This window comes from Manis pentadactyla, chromosome 3 (genome assembly GCF_030020395.1).
Source record: "Manis pentadactyla isolate mManPen7 chromosome 3, mManPen7.hap1, whole genome shotgun sequence".
NCBI classification, from domain to species: Eukaryota; Metazoa; Chordata; class Mammalia; order Pholidota; family Manidae; genus Manis; species Manis pentadactyla.
In genome coordinates, this window is record NC_080021.1 from 75,030,099 (window position 1) to 75,047,283 (window position 17,185).

A 17,185-nucleotide genomic window follows, 5' to 3' on the forward strand; every position below is an offset into this window, starting at 1 on the left:
AGTAGATGTCCGTTAGGTCTATCTGTTCTAATATGTTGTTCAGTGCCTCTGTCTCTTTACTTACTTTCTGTATGGTTGATCTGTCCTTTGGAATGAGTAGTGTGTTGAAGTCTCCTAAAATGAATGCATTGTATTCTATTTCCCCCTTTAATTCTGTTAGTATTTGTTTCACTTATGTAGGTGATCCTGTGTTGGGTTCATAGATATTTATAATAGTTACATCCTCTTGTTGGACTGACCCCTTTATTATTATGTATTGTCCTTCTTTGTCTCTTGTTACTTTCTTTGTTTGGAAGTCTATTTTGTCTGATACAAGTACTGCAACTCCTGCTTTTTTCTCACTATTAGTTGCACGAAATAATCTTTTTCCATCCCTTTACTTTCAGTCTGTGTATGTCTTTGGATTTGAAGTGAGTCTCTTGTAGGCAGCATATAGATGGGTCTTGTTTTTTTATCCATTCAGTACATCTGTGTCTTTTGATTGGTGCATTCAAACCATTTACCTCAGGGTGATTATCGATAGGTATGTACTTACTGCCTTTGCAGGCTTTAGATTCATGGTTACCAAAGGTTCAAGGGTAATTCCCTTACTATCTAACAGTCTAATTTAACTCACTTTGTATGCTATTAAAAACATAAACCTAAAGGTTCTTTTTTTCTCTTTTTTCTTCCTCTTCCATTCTTTGTATGTTATGAATCATGTTCTGTCCTCTTTGTCTGTCCCTTGGGTGACATCTGTTTAGCCTTAGGAATACTTCCATTTATAGGAGTCCCTCCGAAATGCACTGTAAAGGTGGTTTGTGGGAGGTAACTTCTCTCAGCTTTTGCTTATCTGAAAATTGTTTAATCCCTCCTTCAAATCTAAATGATAACATTGCCAGGTAGAGTATTCTTGGTTCAAGGCCCTTCTGCTTCATTGCATTAACTACATCATGCCACTCCTTTCTGACCTGTAAGGTTTCTTTTGAGAAGTCTGATGATAGCCTGATGGGTTTTCCTTTGTATGTGATCTTTTTTCTCTCTCTAGTTGCTTTTGAAAGTCTGTCTTTATCCTTGATCTTTGCCATTTTAATTATTATATGTCTTGATGTTGTCTTCCTTGGGTCCCTTGTGTTGGGAGATCTGTGCACCTCCATGGCTTGAGAGACTATCTCCTTCCCCAGATTGGGGAAGTTTCCAGCAATTACCTCCTCAATGACCCTTTCTATCCCTTTTTCTCTCTCTTCTTCTTCTGGTTTCCCTATAATGCAAATATTGTTCCGTTTGGATTGGTCACACAGTTCTCTCAATATTCTTTCATTCTTAGAGATTCTTTTTTCTCTCTGTACCTCAGCTTCTTTGTATTCCTCTTCTCTCATTTCTATTCCATTTACCATCTCTTCTACTACATCTACTCTGCTTTTAAATCTCTCCATTGTATGTTTCATTTCAGATATGGAATTTCTTAATGATCGAATCTCTGACTTAAATTCCTTCCTTCAGGAAGATTGGTGAGTTCAGTTTCATTTGGCCCTTTTTCTGGGTTTGTGAGATTTTGGACTGAACCATGTTCTTTTGACGTTTCATATTTCTGTGTGGTGCCCACTAGTGCCCAGAAGGTCCAGTCTCTGGAGCTGCTCAGCCCCTAGGGTGAGGTCATAGGGGAGCAGAGCTGGTGCCTTGGAGGAGGAAAGACCTGTTTCCTGATTCCCATCTGCGGTGCCTGTCTCCAGTATCAGAGCCAGTGGGCTGAGCACACAGGTGTAAGCCTCTGTGGTTTGCGTCTCTAGCTATTGTAGGCGGGGCCTCCCTCTGGCTGGCCTGATGCCTACAAAGTGACTGCCATTTTGTGAACTGGTGCTGGCAGGCTAGGAGGAAGGCACAGCAGACTGCATGTCACAGTGGGAGGCCTCAGAGCTAAGCAGCCAGCCAGGGGGATGGAGCACCTGAAGCTTCTCAAAGTTCCCAACCAGCTGGGCAGAGCGTGCTCAGAAAACCTTGTCCAGATCTCCCCTCTCCCGCGCAGCAAGCTCCGTGCATACCCCACCCCTTCAGCAGCCCTCTTGTTGCTAGGAAGCCTCTCAGACCGCCTGCCTTTCCTCTGACACAGAGTGGCCAGGTGTGGATCCCCTCCTCTGTAAACAGCCGGAATGTCAGTCTCTCAAGCACTCTGCCTGTCCAAGCTCCCCAACGTCCAGAGCACCACACACTGTAGGTTTCTGCTCATAAAGCAGATCTCCAGGGCCAGGTGTTCAGCAGTCCCAAGCTTCCACCCTCTCCCTTCCCCATTTCTTTTCCTCTCTGCCAGTGAGCTGGGGTTGGGGAAGGGCTTGGGTCCCGCTGGATCAAGGCTTTCATATGTTACCCTGTTTCATGAGATCTGCTCTGTTCCTGAGGTCTGTATGCAGTCTGGTTCAGCCTTCTTTCTTGTTGCTGTTTTAGGGTTAGCTGTACTAATTAATATATTTTTGTACTATTTGTGGTTTTGGGAGGAGTTCTCCATCTCACTTCTCACGCTTTCATCTTGAATCTCCCAGCAGCCCTGCCTATTTTAAGGTGGTTTATTGAAGAAGGAAAATGGGCCTGAGCATTAATCACAGGGCCCACAGCAGTATGGAATCTCAGAGCATGTGGCATCCTGTGTTTAAAATTAAGTGCTTTGTGATCATGCTTTACTTTACTAACTACCTTAATTTGTAGAAATGTTAATGTTATATCAAGTTATAACTTTCACACACAAAAAATGTGATTTCAAGGTGATTCCCTGTCAATGACTAAGAGACCCTGCTGTGTGAGGGCCCAGGGCCTGTGACCCACCAGTGGACAAACACTTGTACATCAAGATTTTCTTCCATTTTCAAACTAAGGATTTGAATATTATGGATCATGGTCATCCCCCAGCCATTACCATCTTAAAGTGGAAACCTTATAGATCACGTAGCTGTCATATTTAGCCAAAATACTTTTAGGATAATTACCCAGATTCTGGCTCTTATGTGACAATGAACTCCCACGGATAGCACATTTTCATTTAAATTATTCTCAGTGTATGTTCCAGTGAGATTCAGAGTGCAATATTTTGGAAGGCATAGGACAGTGTTCAGTAAAATGCATCATCTGTGTTTTTCCCTTTTGCTGAATTGTCATTGTTCCCCCATTGTTGTGTAGTTTGCAGTTTGGCAACTCTGTGCACTACCGATGTTAAAAGGCTAGGCAACTCCATGAAAAAAATTTAAAGAAGGTATTCTAGTCCTCTTTAATGCATATTTTCATTAAAATTGAGTAGGTTGCTGCCAAATCAAAAATACTAAAGCCCTAAGTACTTTGGGGTATTTAACATAGAAATTGAAACAAAAATGGATTAAAGTCTTTGTTAGATTATAAATAGAAAAGAACTCTTCTAGCCAGAGAAAAGCTACTGTACCTTCAGAGTTTTACTCTCTCCTTTTTGAGATTAGCTTTTTGATCCACATTATCTCATGGCTAATTTAGATGTAAACAGTGCATGCCTGGAAACCACTGTACTAACACTGAAAAACAACAGCCAATAGCAATGCAAAACTATAGTTTAAAATACACATTTTGTGTTTGTGTTTCCTGCTACCTAACTCTGCATTCATTACTGGAAAAAGAAAACAATTGAACCCTTTTTCTGAGATTCTCAGAACAGCTGCTTTGATATAGACAAATAGAATCACAGGTAAGTTTTCCTTTTCTCATCTTGTAGTTTTAGTACAGTCGGAGGAGAGCCCAGGAACATTTTACCAATGGTGTGATGTGGTGCATAACGACAACTGGTTAGAATGATACTCTGTCATTTTCCTTCAGACTGTGGCTTTTATTAATTAAGAAATCCATTGTGTATGAATAACATCACCTGGACAGAAATAAGGCTTAGACAGTAGTAACACATTATATGGTTCAAGATTTCTATCTGTATAATTAAATATTTGAATATTTTCACTGAACTGCTTTTGAAATAAAATGGATTGAAAAAGAAAGAAGCAAAAATGTTGGATTTACAGTAGGATTAAGCTATAAATTAAGAGGATTAGCACTTTTATATGAAAGTAAGTATTATAATATAAAGAAGTGCTGGAAGCAGTTCCTTAAGATTAACACCATAGTTTCATCGTATTCTTCTAAATCAAACTCTAAATTTTTTGAATTTCAATGACACATACACTTAAAATGACAAAATGACAACACGACTCGTGAGTACTAAGGGATTTGGTGGTTGTGATTTCAATGTGAACTTCTTAAAGGAGGCTCTGCAATTGGAAACAGAAGTTTTACCCTCAGCTCTGACACCTAAGGCAATTCTTTCCACACATCTGATCCTGTTTCTTTGTCTCTAAATACAGAATAATTACAATTCCTCCTCTCCTGCAACGTTTTAGTAAGGCTCAAAAATAAAATGAAACAAAGTACAACAAAAAGACATCATCATGGATGTTCCCATGTGTGTGTAGACACATGAGCCCCTAATAAGAGTCGGCACAAGGCTAAAGCTAGTGTGGCATAAAATGCCAGTCATGGCAACACAGCAAAAGAATAGAACATTTGATACTATTTGAATTATTTCACACTAAAAGGTTGTGTTCTTTCTCAAAGCAAAATCAGTGAGTTCTCAGAATTTGTCAATGTTTAAAAAGTAAAAAAGCCTAAAAATCAGCTTTATCTGTGACCCTCTTTGGAAACTAATTTTTTCATAATTCATATTTCACAGTAATTGCAAACTGCACCTGTTGGTTGGCACTCCATATGCAGTCCCTAATTTTTAATACAGTAGGTCATGATCTAGATCATAACACACAGACACACAGATCAATGTCTTAAATATAAGATGCATATGCACATCATAGATAAGTTGTTTATCTGTTTATCAAGTGAGTTGATTTTATATGTACAGAGAAAGCCTCCCTGCCCATCTGACCCAGGGCATGAGGAATGGGGGGCTCCTTTACAGAGTTCTTTAAGCCCTCTGGCAGGATGTTTCTCCTGGCAGCTTGGATTATCTTTCCTTCTGTTTCCTAGAAAACACCCTTTTTCTCCCACTTTCTAGAAAGAGCAAATGTCAGTACTCCAAAACTCTTCTTTTGCCCCATGCTAGGTGCCTTATCTTACCATTTCCTTTCAGCGTGAATAATGCGAGACTGAATGAATGCACAAAGGACAAGGCCAGACGATATAGAAAAACAGGACCTTGATCCTCATGCAGCAAACTGCCTGGGAAACCAATCCCTTTTCTACAATAAATAACCCAGGAAGCCAACCTGTTGTAAATGAGACTTGCAGAAAGCCAGATTAGCCAGATGGCAATTTCTAGTAACAACCCACGGAGCTGAACAACACCTTCCATGACAGCCCACTCCAATGACCGGGACTTGATAATAACTGACACCTTCCTTAATTGTTGCTCCTGCTTCCAACCTCAGACCAACCAGACAAAGCCACATATGCTCCCCTAACCAATCACGTGGGATGCTAGCCTACAGCTTCCTGGGCCAACAGCCTGCAGTCAGGGCACACCTGGTCTTTTTTTTAGTGTAAAGCTTCCCCACTTCTCTGCCAAACACAGCGCTGGTGGCTGACTCCCTTGCTATATAATAAGCTGTGAGTAGCCTTTGCTTTTCTCATTTGCTTGGTCTTCATTTATTTCCACAATAAAGAAATGTCAAGTGTTTTCCTTTATATTCAAACTTGAAAAACAGGCAATCTGCTTGAAATGCACTGGGACCAGCACGCCATTGCTCCTCGAATGCTACTAATTTCCTCAGACATTTTATTAAAGTCATTGCAAAGAGAGTTTTCTGTGAGAGCAGTACACTCACTGTGGTGTTTGCTCTGATCTCACAACTTCAGCTGAGCACTTGGGGGTACCGCCCTTCTAAGGCAGAGTACAGTACCCATGTCTTATCATCGTGTAAAGTATAGTCTGGTTATGGCTAGGATTTAAGTTCTTTTTATCTCTAAATAATCAAATATATTCCAAAATAGTTAACTATAACAAGCATGTTCATAGCCAATTAGATGAAATTTGGTATTCATTGTGCTAGTGTACCATTATTACCAATTCATCCTAACTCCAGTTTAATGCATAAACTTTGCCAAGAATGGTGCTTGACCACATGCCTTCTCTGAATTTAGAATCAGAACCTTTCAAGGTACATACACATCTCCAGGACTTCTCAATAGCTAATGTCTGTGTTTTCTCAATTACCTTTTTCTTATTAGCTAATCACACAGGTTACTTACCTAATCCTGCTCATGTTAATCTGAGCTGTAAGAGCTCTTGCATTATGTTTTGTGCACCAGACAAAAGCATAACTCTTCCTGCCTTTTTCCATGACCATCTATTATTTTGCTCCTGTAAGTCTACTTTTCCCCATGTTGATGTGAATTATTCCTCATGCCCTTCCATTCTGCTTTCTTAGCTGGAACTAGTTCTAATTTGAATCTGCATGAGTCTTATGTGTTGATTGTGTCCCCCCAAAATTCATATGTTGAACTCTAACCACACTCCAGTACCCCAGAATGTGACTGTGTTTGGAGATAGAGCCTTTCAAGAGATAAGTAAATTAAAATGAGGCCATTAGGGTGGGACCTGATCCAGTTTGACTGGCGTCCGTTAAGAAGGAAAGGAAAGTTGCACATACAAAGGGGCATGTGCACACGGAAGAAAGGCTACCTGTGGTGAGAAGAGGGCCCTCTGCAAGCCAAGGAGCGAGGGCTTGAAAGAAACCAAACCTGCCCACACTTTGATCTTGGACTTCCAGCTTCCAGACCTGGGGGACAGTGATTTCTGCTGGCTAAGCCACCCAGTGCATGGTATTTTATTATGACAGTCTGAGCAGAATATCACTAGTGGTAACTCCCCTTACTTAGCAGTGTGCAGTGTTTACTGACTGCCTCAGCAAAAATGTTTCTCTGAACAGTCATGTTTTCCTTCATAGAAGAAAACACTTAAAGTTAGGTGAATTCTGTTGGTGATTTTTTATCACCCTTCCAGCATCAAATCAATGTTATCATTATTGAGTGCATCATGGAATTGCAGTTGTACCAACTGAGTGATAACAAGGAATGTGCACAAGCCAAGCAGTGGAAAGATATTAGGTTGACAATAAATCAATATACAGGTTAGCAAAGTTTGATTTAAAATGTCAAGTATAATGCTAAGAATTCCCCCTCCTACCTACCTCTATCACGTGAAACATCATTACTTTGAGTTTGGTGATGTTTTGAGAACACATCTGAGGGACTAGTAGAGGGTTTTGTAGGCTCACAGCACGTTGTTTCTAAACTTCACTAGAAAGTTGAATTATGTATTACCAGGTCCATGTAGCCTACAAGAAGGTAGATAGTCAAAAACGATCAACTGTCAGAAATGTACAGAAAATAGGAGTGAAGAAGGGTTATGGAGACATCTGTTTAATACCTCCCATGGGGAAACTTTACTTAAATAACAATAAAATAATAAAAATGGTATAAACCTACAAATGAAAAAAAAGAGGGAGACAATAACAGGTAAACAATGTTAGTATGGCTTTGTGCTTTTTTGTTCTGAGAATGGAAAAGAAGTATCTGACTTGGCAGACCCAAGAAAGGTGAAATCTAAGGGAGTGATAGTGATTGCAGAGGGGCTTCTGAAGAGAGGAGATGTAGAGCACTTGGTATTACAGCATCTAAGAAATGGCAGGGCCTCAAAGACGAGCTCCCTCAGTACTGACATTTTATTTATACTGATGCCCAGAAAAAAACACACTTGATGGACCCAGCAGTGAGGCCTATCAATCACAGGCCCTGTCTTTTCACACAACTTCCAATCACTATCTCAGTTTTATAGGACTGACAGCCAAGGATCACCAAACATCGGAGAGACCTTTCAACATGAAGGAAGATAAAGAACAAAACAGACAAAAAGACTATCATCACTTAGGGGCAACAGAAAATGCAGAAAGTTCCCATTTAAAATAATCTGTAGGACCCTCAGAGTGACAACAGAAGATAGTATATCCACAAAAATAGAAGAGGATACTGTACACAGAAACAAAGACCCAAATAAGGCTTTCAGAAATTTAAAAAATATGGTTTCCAAAAATAAGAATTTAATTGCAGTATTGGAAGCTAAGTCAAGGAAATCTCCCAAAAGGAACAAAAAAAAAGTTTAAAAATAGAAAAGAGGAAAATTTGAGGCTCAGTTTAGCATGTCCAACATACAAACAAAAGGAGTTACAGAAAGAACAGAGAAATAATGGAGAATAAAGTTTTAAAGAAATAATTCTAAATATTCTCGAGTTGAAAAATGTGATTTTCCATATTTCAGGGATCATTAAGTGCCCAGCATTTATCCTCAGGCACATTCCCAGAAAATTTCAGGAAACCCGAAATAAAAAGAAGATCTTAAAATCGTCATTATCATAGCTATTCTTAGATACAGCATGTTACTTTTAGCACAGTTAATCTTCTTAGAGGCTCTTGAGGAAAGCAGTAGTTTTTGCCCTCTTTACAGTGAGGGCACAGAGTGGTTAACTAACCTGCCCAAATTCACATATTAATTAATGATAGTCACATTTCCAAACCAGGCTGTCTAGCTCTGGACTTTACACCCTTAACAACTACACTATACTGACTTTTATAAAGCTTCTAGAGAGACTCGATGAAAAAGGAATCTAAAAAGCATCAGATTTCCCAACAGCAACACTCAAAGTTGTAATACAATGGGGAAACTCTTTCAAAATTCTAAGGAGAAATTATTTACCACCTGAAGTTCCATACATAATCAAGCCTTCAATCAAGTATAAGAATGACTTCAGATATTTTCTGAAATTCAGTTTTACCCATGGTGTGCCCTTCATTGGGAACAACTAGAATCATTGGGAACAACTAGTTAAGGGGTCTAATAACAGGCAGAGGCCAAGGGACTTTCCCTGATGACAGTTGTCAGCAAGCCCAGACCATGGCTAGTCCAGATCAAAAGCAGGGCAGATGGCTAGTGCAGGGTTATCTGCAAAAAAAGAGAGAAAGAAAGAGCTTACATGATGTTTTCGGCAAAGAGTAGAGCCATACCAAGAAATGTACAGCACTCTTTTGGTGCCGTAAAGCAGAAACAGTTGTAAGTGACTTAGAAAATTAAGCTAAAAAAGAGAGCAGAATGGAAAAATGCTGCCTGTGAAATGAAGCGTAATCATTATAACTCAAGTGTGAATCAGACCTCATTGTCATAATATGAGATGTGAATATGAATTTACCCAGGTGGGTGAGAGGTTTTTGGAAGTAACTGTATCATAAGAGGGAAAAGAAAACATCATATTGCTAACTTGCTACTTTCCTTAATAGAAAGATAAGTGACAATATATAGAATTAATAAATGAAGAAGTAGCAATATAACACATAATTTAGATGTAAGCAAGTGAGTATCAGAAAAAGTGTTTAAAGGAATTAGCTGGCATTGGGCTCAGGATTGAGGAAGAGTTAAGTAAGACTGTTAATTTCATTATAGGACCTGTAGTAACTTGACTTCTAAAAAACATGTTTTTTAAATTAAAAATAATAAAGAAAATAGTTCAGTAAGAATTAATTTGGCTTTAGTTTGCCTTTCTCAACAAAATCAGTTTTAGGAAGACTTCAAAAATAGAACTTAATCTAATTTCATGTTGAAAAGTTTGCCATCTATTTGGGATCAGCAGAAAATCTGGGAAGTGAGGAAATTGCCCTGAACTAGAGGGAAATTGGGATTTAAGGGAGCTCCAGTGTATTGTGAAATTAATGACACTTGAAACTGGGAGTTCCACTTACAGATGGTGAGAGCCCTGAATGTGGCCAGGGTGTAACTCAAAAGACAGGTGCTAGTGTTGGGTTTCTGAGGCCATGGGCCACTGTAAAAACAACCAGATCTCTGCTTTCTGAAGTCTGTGTTACAAAGCAATGGTAATCAAAACAATATGGTACTGGCACAAGAACAGACTCATGATCAGTGGAACAGAATAGAAAGCCCAGATATAGATCACATATATACGGTCAATTAATATACAATAAAGGAACCATGAATATACAATGGGGAAAAGATGACCTCTTCAGTAACTGGTGCTGGGAAAACTGGACAGCCACATGCAAGAGAATGAAACTGGATTACTGCCTACTCCATACACAGGGGTAAATTTGAAATGGATTAAAGACCTGAATGTAAGACATGAAACCATACAACTCTTAGAAGAAAACATAGGCAAAAATCTCTTGAACATAAATATGAGCAAATTTTTCCTGGACATACCTTGAGCAAGGGAAACGAAATAAAAAATAAACAAGTGGGACTACATCTAACTAAAAAGCTTCTGTAGAGCAAAGGATACCATCAGCAGAACAAAAAGGTAATCTACAGTATGGGAGAATATATATGTAAATGTTTTATCTGATAAGGGATTAACATCCAAAATATATAAAGAGCTTATATGCCTCAACACCAAAAAAAAAACACCCCAAAAAACCCAGTTTAAAAATGGACAAAGGACCTAACAGACACTTCTCCAAAGAATAAATACAAATGGCCAACAGGCACATGAAAAGATGCCCCACATCAGTAATCATCAAGAAAATGCAAATTAAAACCACAGTGAGATACCACCTCATACCAGTTAGAAATGTCCACCATCTAAAAGACAACAAATAACATGTGTTGGCAAAGATGTGGAGAAAAGGGAACCCTCCTACACTGTTGGTCAACTGGTGCAGCCACTGTGGAAGGCAGTATGGAGTTTCCTCAAAAAGCTAAAAATAGAAGTACCATTTGACCCAGTAATTCCACTTTTAGAAATTTACCCAAAGAAAAATATCCTTGATCCAAAAACACATATGTACCCCAACGTTTATTGTTGAATTATTTATAATAGCCAAGATATGGAAGCAATCTAAGTGTCCATCAGTAGATGAATGGATAAAGATGTGGTACATAAACATAATTTAATACTATTCAGCCATAAGAAGAAAAGAAACCCTGTCATTTGCAACAACATGGATGGATCTAGTGGGATTATGCTCAGTGCAATAAGTCAGGCAGAGAAAGACAAACACCATATGATTTCACTTCTTTGTGGAATATAAATACAAAGCAAAACAGCAGTAGACTCACAGACACTGAGAAGGGACTGGTGGTTATCAAGGGGGAGAGGAGTTGGGGTTGGTGGGTGCAGAGGGTGAAGGGGATAAAGGCGTACAAAACTTCTCAGTCATGTCGGTTGGTCATGGGGATAGTAGTACAGCATGGAGAATATAGTCATTAATTCTGTAACATCTTCGTATGTTGACAGACAGTAGCTAAACTAGTGGGGGTGAGAATTTAATAATATGGATAACCGTTGAACCACTGTGTTATATACTTGAAACAATATAAGACTGTATATCAATAAAAAGTTGATAATAACAATAATAAATAAAGTCTGTGTTGCCACAAGAAGAAATATGAATTAGAAGCTGTTGTCTGCCAGGCAACCAACTTGAATACCAACCCTATCAGTTTCTCTTTTCAGTTTTATGAAATGGATGAATTTAGGGTCAAGAAAGTAATATTTCAGATGAGGCTTTAAAAATGGAGGCATGTAGTCATCAGAGAAATGCAAATTAAAACCACAATAAGGGAGAATATATTCATAAATGACAAATCCGATAAAGGCTTGACATCCAAAATATATAAAGAGCTCACGCACCTCAACAAACAAAAAGCAAATAATCCAATTAAAAAATGGGCAGAGGAGCTGAACAGACAGTTCTCCAAAGAAGAAATTCAGATGGCCAACACACAGATGAAAAGATAGATGCTCCATATCGCTAGTCATCAGAGAAATGCAAATTAAAACTACAATGAGATATCACCTCACACCAGTAAGGATCGCCACCATCCAAAAGACAACAACAAATGTTGGCGAGGTTGTGGAGAAAGGGGAACCCTCCTACACTGCTGGTGGGAATGTAAATTAGTTCAACCATTGTGGAAAGCAGTATGGAGGTTCCTCAAAAAGCTCAAAATAGACATACCATTTGACCCAGGAATTCCACTCCTATGAATTTACCCTAGGAATGCAGCAGCCCAGTTTGAAAAAGACAGATGCACCCCTATGTTTATTGCAGCACTCACTATTTACAATAGCCAAGAAATGGAAGCAACCTAAGTGTCCATCAGTAGATGAATGGATAAAGATGTGGTACATATACACAATGGAGTATTATTCAGCCATAAGAAGAAAACAAATCCTACCATTTGCAATAACATGGATGGAGCTAGAGGGTATTATGCTCAGTGAAATAGGCCAGGTGGAGAAAGACAAGTACCAAATGATTTCACTCATCTGTGGAGTATAAGAACAAAGAAAAACTGAAGGAACAAAATGGCAGCAGAATCACAGAACCCAAGAATGGACTAAGTTACCAAAGGGAAAAGGACAGGGGAGGATGGCTGGGAAGGGAAGGGATAAGGGCGGGGAAAAAGAAAGTGGGCCTTATGATTACCAAGTAAAATGTGGTGGGGGGAGCTCATGGGGAGGGCTGTACAACACAGAGAAGACAAGTAGTGATTCTACAGCATCTTACTGCGCTGATGGACAGTGACTGTAATGGGGTATGTGGTAGGGACTTGGTGAAGGGGGAAGTCTAGTAAACATAATGTTCCTTATGTAATTGCAGATTAATGATACAAAAAAAAAAAATGAAGGCATGGCCTATTCTGTGTGAGTCTTCACATCCCATTGGAATCTCCTAAGAAATGGAATTGTTTGCCATCTTACTGTAGAGAAAATTCATGTCTCTTCCCTCCCCACCCTCCACATGCCCTGTGCAATTACCTTTTGTCTTTATCCCTCTGTAACCATGTGAAATTTATGTACTGTGGTTCCTTGGTTTGTACTTAAAAATAACATTCCCAGGTCCCATTCCAGATTTCTCCCCAAGGCCCATAAAAGAAACCCTGACCAGTCTCTCCAAAGTTGAAAGTCCCCAAGGGCAGTCATTACTGTGGTGGATAAAATGTGCACTTTGAACACGTACATCATGATTGTTGTTACCTTTGTGTTTTTCATTGTGTCACCACGGTTACTGGTGACAGCTTTTGGGTAACCCAGGTTCCCCATTTGGCAGGAACGTGAGCTCTCTTTGAGGTGCCCAGAGCCCAGCGGGGAGCGCCGTTCTCTCCAAGGGACTTGCAAGTACCCATGCCTCACAGGTGCACAGGAGGCTGGAGGGGCCCCCAAAGTGCTCTCGTGCTCCGGTGCGGAACAGGCAGGGCCCCAGGCCCACCATGCCTGCCCCTCTCTCCTCCCACGATGCCTTAGGAATAATCAAGAGGGAAGCAGAGCTGGTATCTGGCCCCTAGCCTATGCGATTTTGGGCTCATTAACCACCCCAAAGGTCATTCTGTCATCCGTGAAATGAAAAGCTCTCCCCTAGATTAACAGCAGGGGTCCTTCTAGTTGTAAATTTTGCAATAAGTATTGAACCTAAAAGAGAAAATGATGAGTGGCTAGTTTATAATGAAAGTAAACTAGAAATCTGTGCAGTCCTGGCTAGCATGGAGCAGGTCTGTGGCATGTAGCACGTGCAGAGGCTGGAGAGACTCTTATATACCTGTTTGCTCCTTTGAACAGGAGCCTCTCATGTAGCACCTGTGGCGTGTGTAACAAAGGAAAACAAAAATGATTCTTAAAAAATCACTGCTGCTCATGGAAAAGTACCTTAGCACCACTTCCCTGGGGGACACCAGGGAGAGGGGGCAGGAATGACTACATTTCACATATAAAAGACAGCCTGCTCTTAAGTGCTCTAAAATTTTTATTTAATAATGAGGCAGTCACTTCAACATTTTCCCTAGGGCTTTGTGCCCTATTTTAGTAACAAAAATATCAGTTCTTTCCAAAGATGACCCTAAAATCAGCTTTCAAAAGAAATGGAACTTCTGAAATACCAGAGGGAAGAGGGAAGAGCCTTTGGAGAAAGGCTCCAATAACCTCACTTGAAAGTAATTTCCTGTGTTAGAGACATAATTCTCCCTTCACCTGTGGACAGAATAATAAGAATCAAACAGATGTATCTAGCAACTTGAACAAGTTATGATAGCCACAAGGAGTGTTGGTGATTTGAGTGTCTCTTTATTGAAATTCAATCTTCGACTTGCTTTATGGATTACCTACTTGGGACAAAGTAATCCTGAAATCATTTGTGGACAGATGACCAGGACCAGCATAAAGCAGGGTGATAATAGGAACACCTCAGCTCAATAAGTGGGTTTCACATGAATCAAAGTATAAACTCAGTAAATTGCTACAGCTATGGAAAACAACATGGAGGTTCCTCAAAGAATTAAAAGTAGAACTTCCAGTTCTGGGTATGAAATGAAAATTAGGTAATGAAGAGACTGCACTCCCGTGCTCACTGCAGCATTATTCAGAATAACCAAGAAAATGGAAACAGCCTAAGTGTTATTCAGTGTATGAATGGGTAAAGAAAATGTGAGATCTATACACAGACAAACACACACACAATAGAATATTATTCATCCATGAGAAAGACATCCTGCTGTTTGTGACAACATGGATGGACCTTGAGGGCATCATGCTAAGTGAGATCAGCCAGGCATAGAAAGACAAATACTGTATGGTATATGTGGGATCTAAATTTTATTAAAATGTCCAACTCATAGAAACAAAGTAAGAAGGTGGTCGCCAGGGGCTGGGGTGAGTGGGGGAAATAGAGAGAGGTTGGAAAAAGTGTACAGACCTTCATCTATAAGGTGAATAAAGTTTGAGGACCTAATGTAGAACATGTTGACTGTAGTTGATAACACTGTATTGTGTAATTGAAATTTGCTATGAGAACAGAACTTAATGTTCTCACCAAGAAAAAAGTTTTTTAAAGATAAATATGTGAGACAATGAATGTGTTAATTAACCAGATGGGGAGACTCTTTGGACATTAGATAAGTATATCAAATCACCATGATCTATATTTTAAATACCTTACAATTTTATATGTCAGTTATACTTCAATAAAACTGAAATTATACCAAAGAAATAAACCAACAGACACAAAGAAATAAGGGGGAAAAAAGAAGTAGAATATCTGTATCTACTCTTAAAGTCTATCTCTTGCCCTGGAATATTTTAATAAACCTACTGTTGTCACACAATATAGAAAGTGTTGCCTGGGTTCGGCTCCAGTTGGCACCATGTTTTCACACAAACCCCTAGGAGCATCTGTCTGTCTCGGAGCCCTAAGCCCGTGCAGTCCTTCCAGCTGCACATCATTTGCCTACATTGAATCATGAATTCATAAAGCATGAGTTGGTAAAAACACTTCACACATTATCTTGGGCTTTTCTCTACCCTATAATTGGTCATCCAGTTTCGCTTGACTGATTCAGAAGATAGAGAAACATGTTTTACAAGGTGCCTCAATCCATGATCAGAGAGGGCTAATTGTTTTCATTTTTTGTGTCAGAAGCTTTCTCTTTGTAACTTGCTCATTCTGCTTCCATGCTCTTGAGCTCTGATTCGTGTTGAAATCAGCCATTGTGTTCCTTCCTATCCTTGTACCCATATGCTCACCTATTCTGTCCACTTCTTACTTAACATAGAAGTGTTTGAAATTACTAGCTTTTCAAAATCCTGGCTTATCTGTACAACTGACTCTCTTCATACAGTAGGAAGGCAGCTTTTATTCTTTTTTTCCTGGTGGTAGTTCCTCAGTTGACCACCCCAGGTGCTCGCCCTGGCCTACGGTGCCCCACTGTTCCTACCCCGTTGCCATCCACCAGCCCCCGACTATTGACAGCACAGAGCAGTAACCAGGGTGAGTCAGCTCTAGCTCCCTCCTTCCCCCAGACCTACCAGCAGCAGCACGGCCACTCCAAGGCGCTCTGCGGGCCGCAAGCCCACTTTCTGATAGGAAGTCAGGGAAATATTTTTGTTTGGCTGAATTCTAAACACCAGGGCACTTACTTGCTTTGTTTTGCTATTAATTTTATAATTCATCAAATGCTCCAATGGACACTGTTTCAATCTTTGTGAAACTTAATTAGTATTTACCATGTTGAATGGCATCTTTATGAGGATTACTGAAAGATGAAATCAAGCCCATGACTTGTATTCTAGTTTGGATGCTTGAGGATGACGGACAGTATACTGTAGTGTACTGATGTAATGTGATCAACAAATAATGCTGTTGTTAGGTTGCGGTCTTCAAAAGGAAACAACCTTTAGGCAAACCTAAACAAATTATGGAGAGGATTGTTCTCTGAGGCTCCTAAGAATGATTGAGGTTTTTATGCTGCAAAGGTATCTGGTTCTGAAAAGTAATGTTAGGTGATGGTTGTTTTTTCAAACCCTTGGCAAGAGGTCCTGGAGGAAATAAGACATCTGGATGAGAACAAAAATTCCATTACTTTATTAATCAAAAAAACAAACAAAGAGCTGAGAGTCATTATAAGGCACTCTGCCAGGCATTTTTTTCAGCCCAGTAAAGCCAGAATCTTCCCTCCAGTCCTTAGAAAGAAACTGGAAGCTAATCCGCGATGAAGGCCTTGCAGTGATGGACAAGGCCAAAGGCCTCTTCCTGCCCGAAGACGAGAATCTGAGGGAGAAGGGAGACTGGAGCCAGTTTACACTGTGGCAGCAAGGTGAGCCCCTGACTTCTAGATTGTTCTCCACAGCCAATGACCTGATGGGAAGAAGGCACCTTCTGCTGATAACTTCCCAGAGCCAGGATTCCCCAACATAAAGGAAACTTACCAGAAAACCTACATTATCAAAATCTGCTCATTGTTTTTTACAACTACATCTGAACATTTATTTGTGTGTGTACGTGTAAGTATATGTATATGTGCACTCCTGTGTGTGTTTGGATAAATATATATAAGTAGTATTTTGATTCCTGGTCTTTCTCATTAAATGGTAAGTTACAATGAATAACCCTACAGTATAGGCTTAACTGAAAGGTTCACTGTGTGCTTATTTTTTTTTTTTTTTTAAATAATTATTTTTTATTGAAGGGTAGTTGATGCACAGTATTACATTACATTAATTTCAAGTGTACAACACAGTGGTAGAACATTTATATACATAATTCTAGGTTCCAGCTATCACCCTACCAAGCTGTTACAATATCTTGACTATATTCCTTACGCTATACATTACATCCCGGTTACTTATTTATTTTACCATTGGAA

General features: G+C 39.6%; 1 protein-coding gene across 6 annotated transcripts in view; it reads left to right on the top strand.

Annotated features, from left to right (window-relative positions):
• ASPH (aspartate beta-hydroxylase) overlaps positions 1 to 17,185 on the top strand; it is a 238,562-nt gene that overhangs the window by 191,276 nt on the left and 30,101 nt on the right. For all 6 annotated transcript variants that reach the window (XM_036907524.2, XM_036907525.2, XM_036907530.2 and 3 more), the window contains one exon: positions 16,501 to 16,636. In XM_036907524.2, coding sequence (XP_036763419.2) covers positions 16,501 to 16,636 — 136 coding nt within the window. The remainder of the gene's footprint in view (positions 1 to 16,500; positions 16,637 to 17,185) is intronic.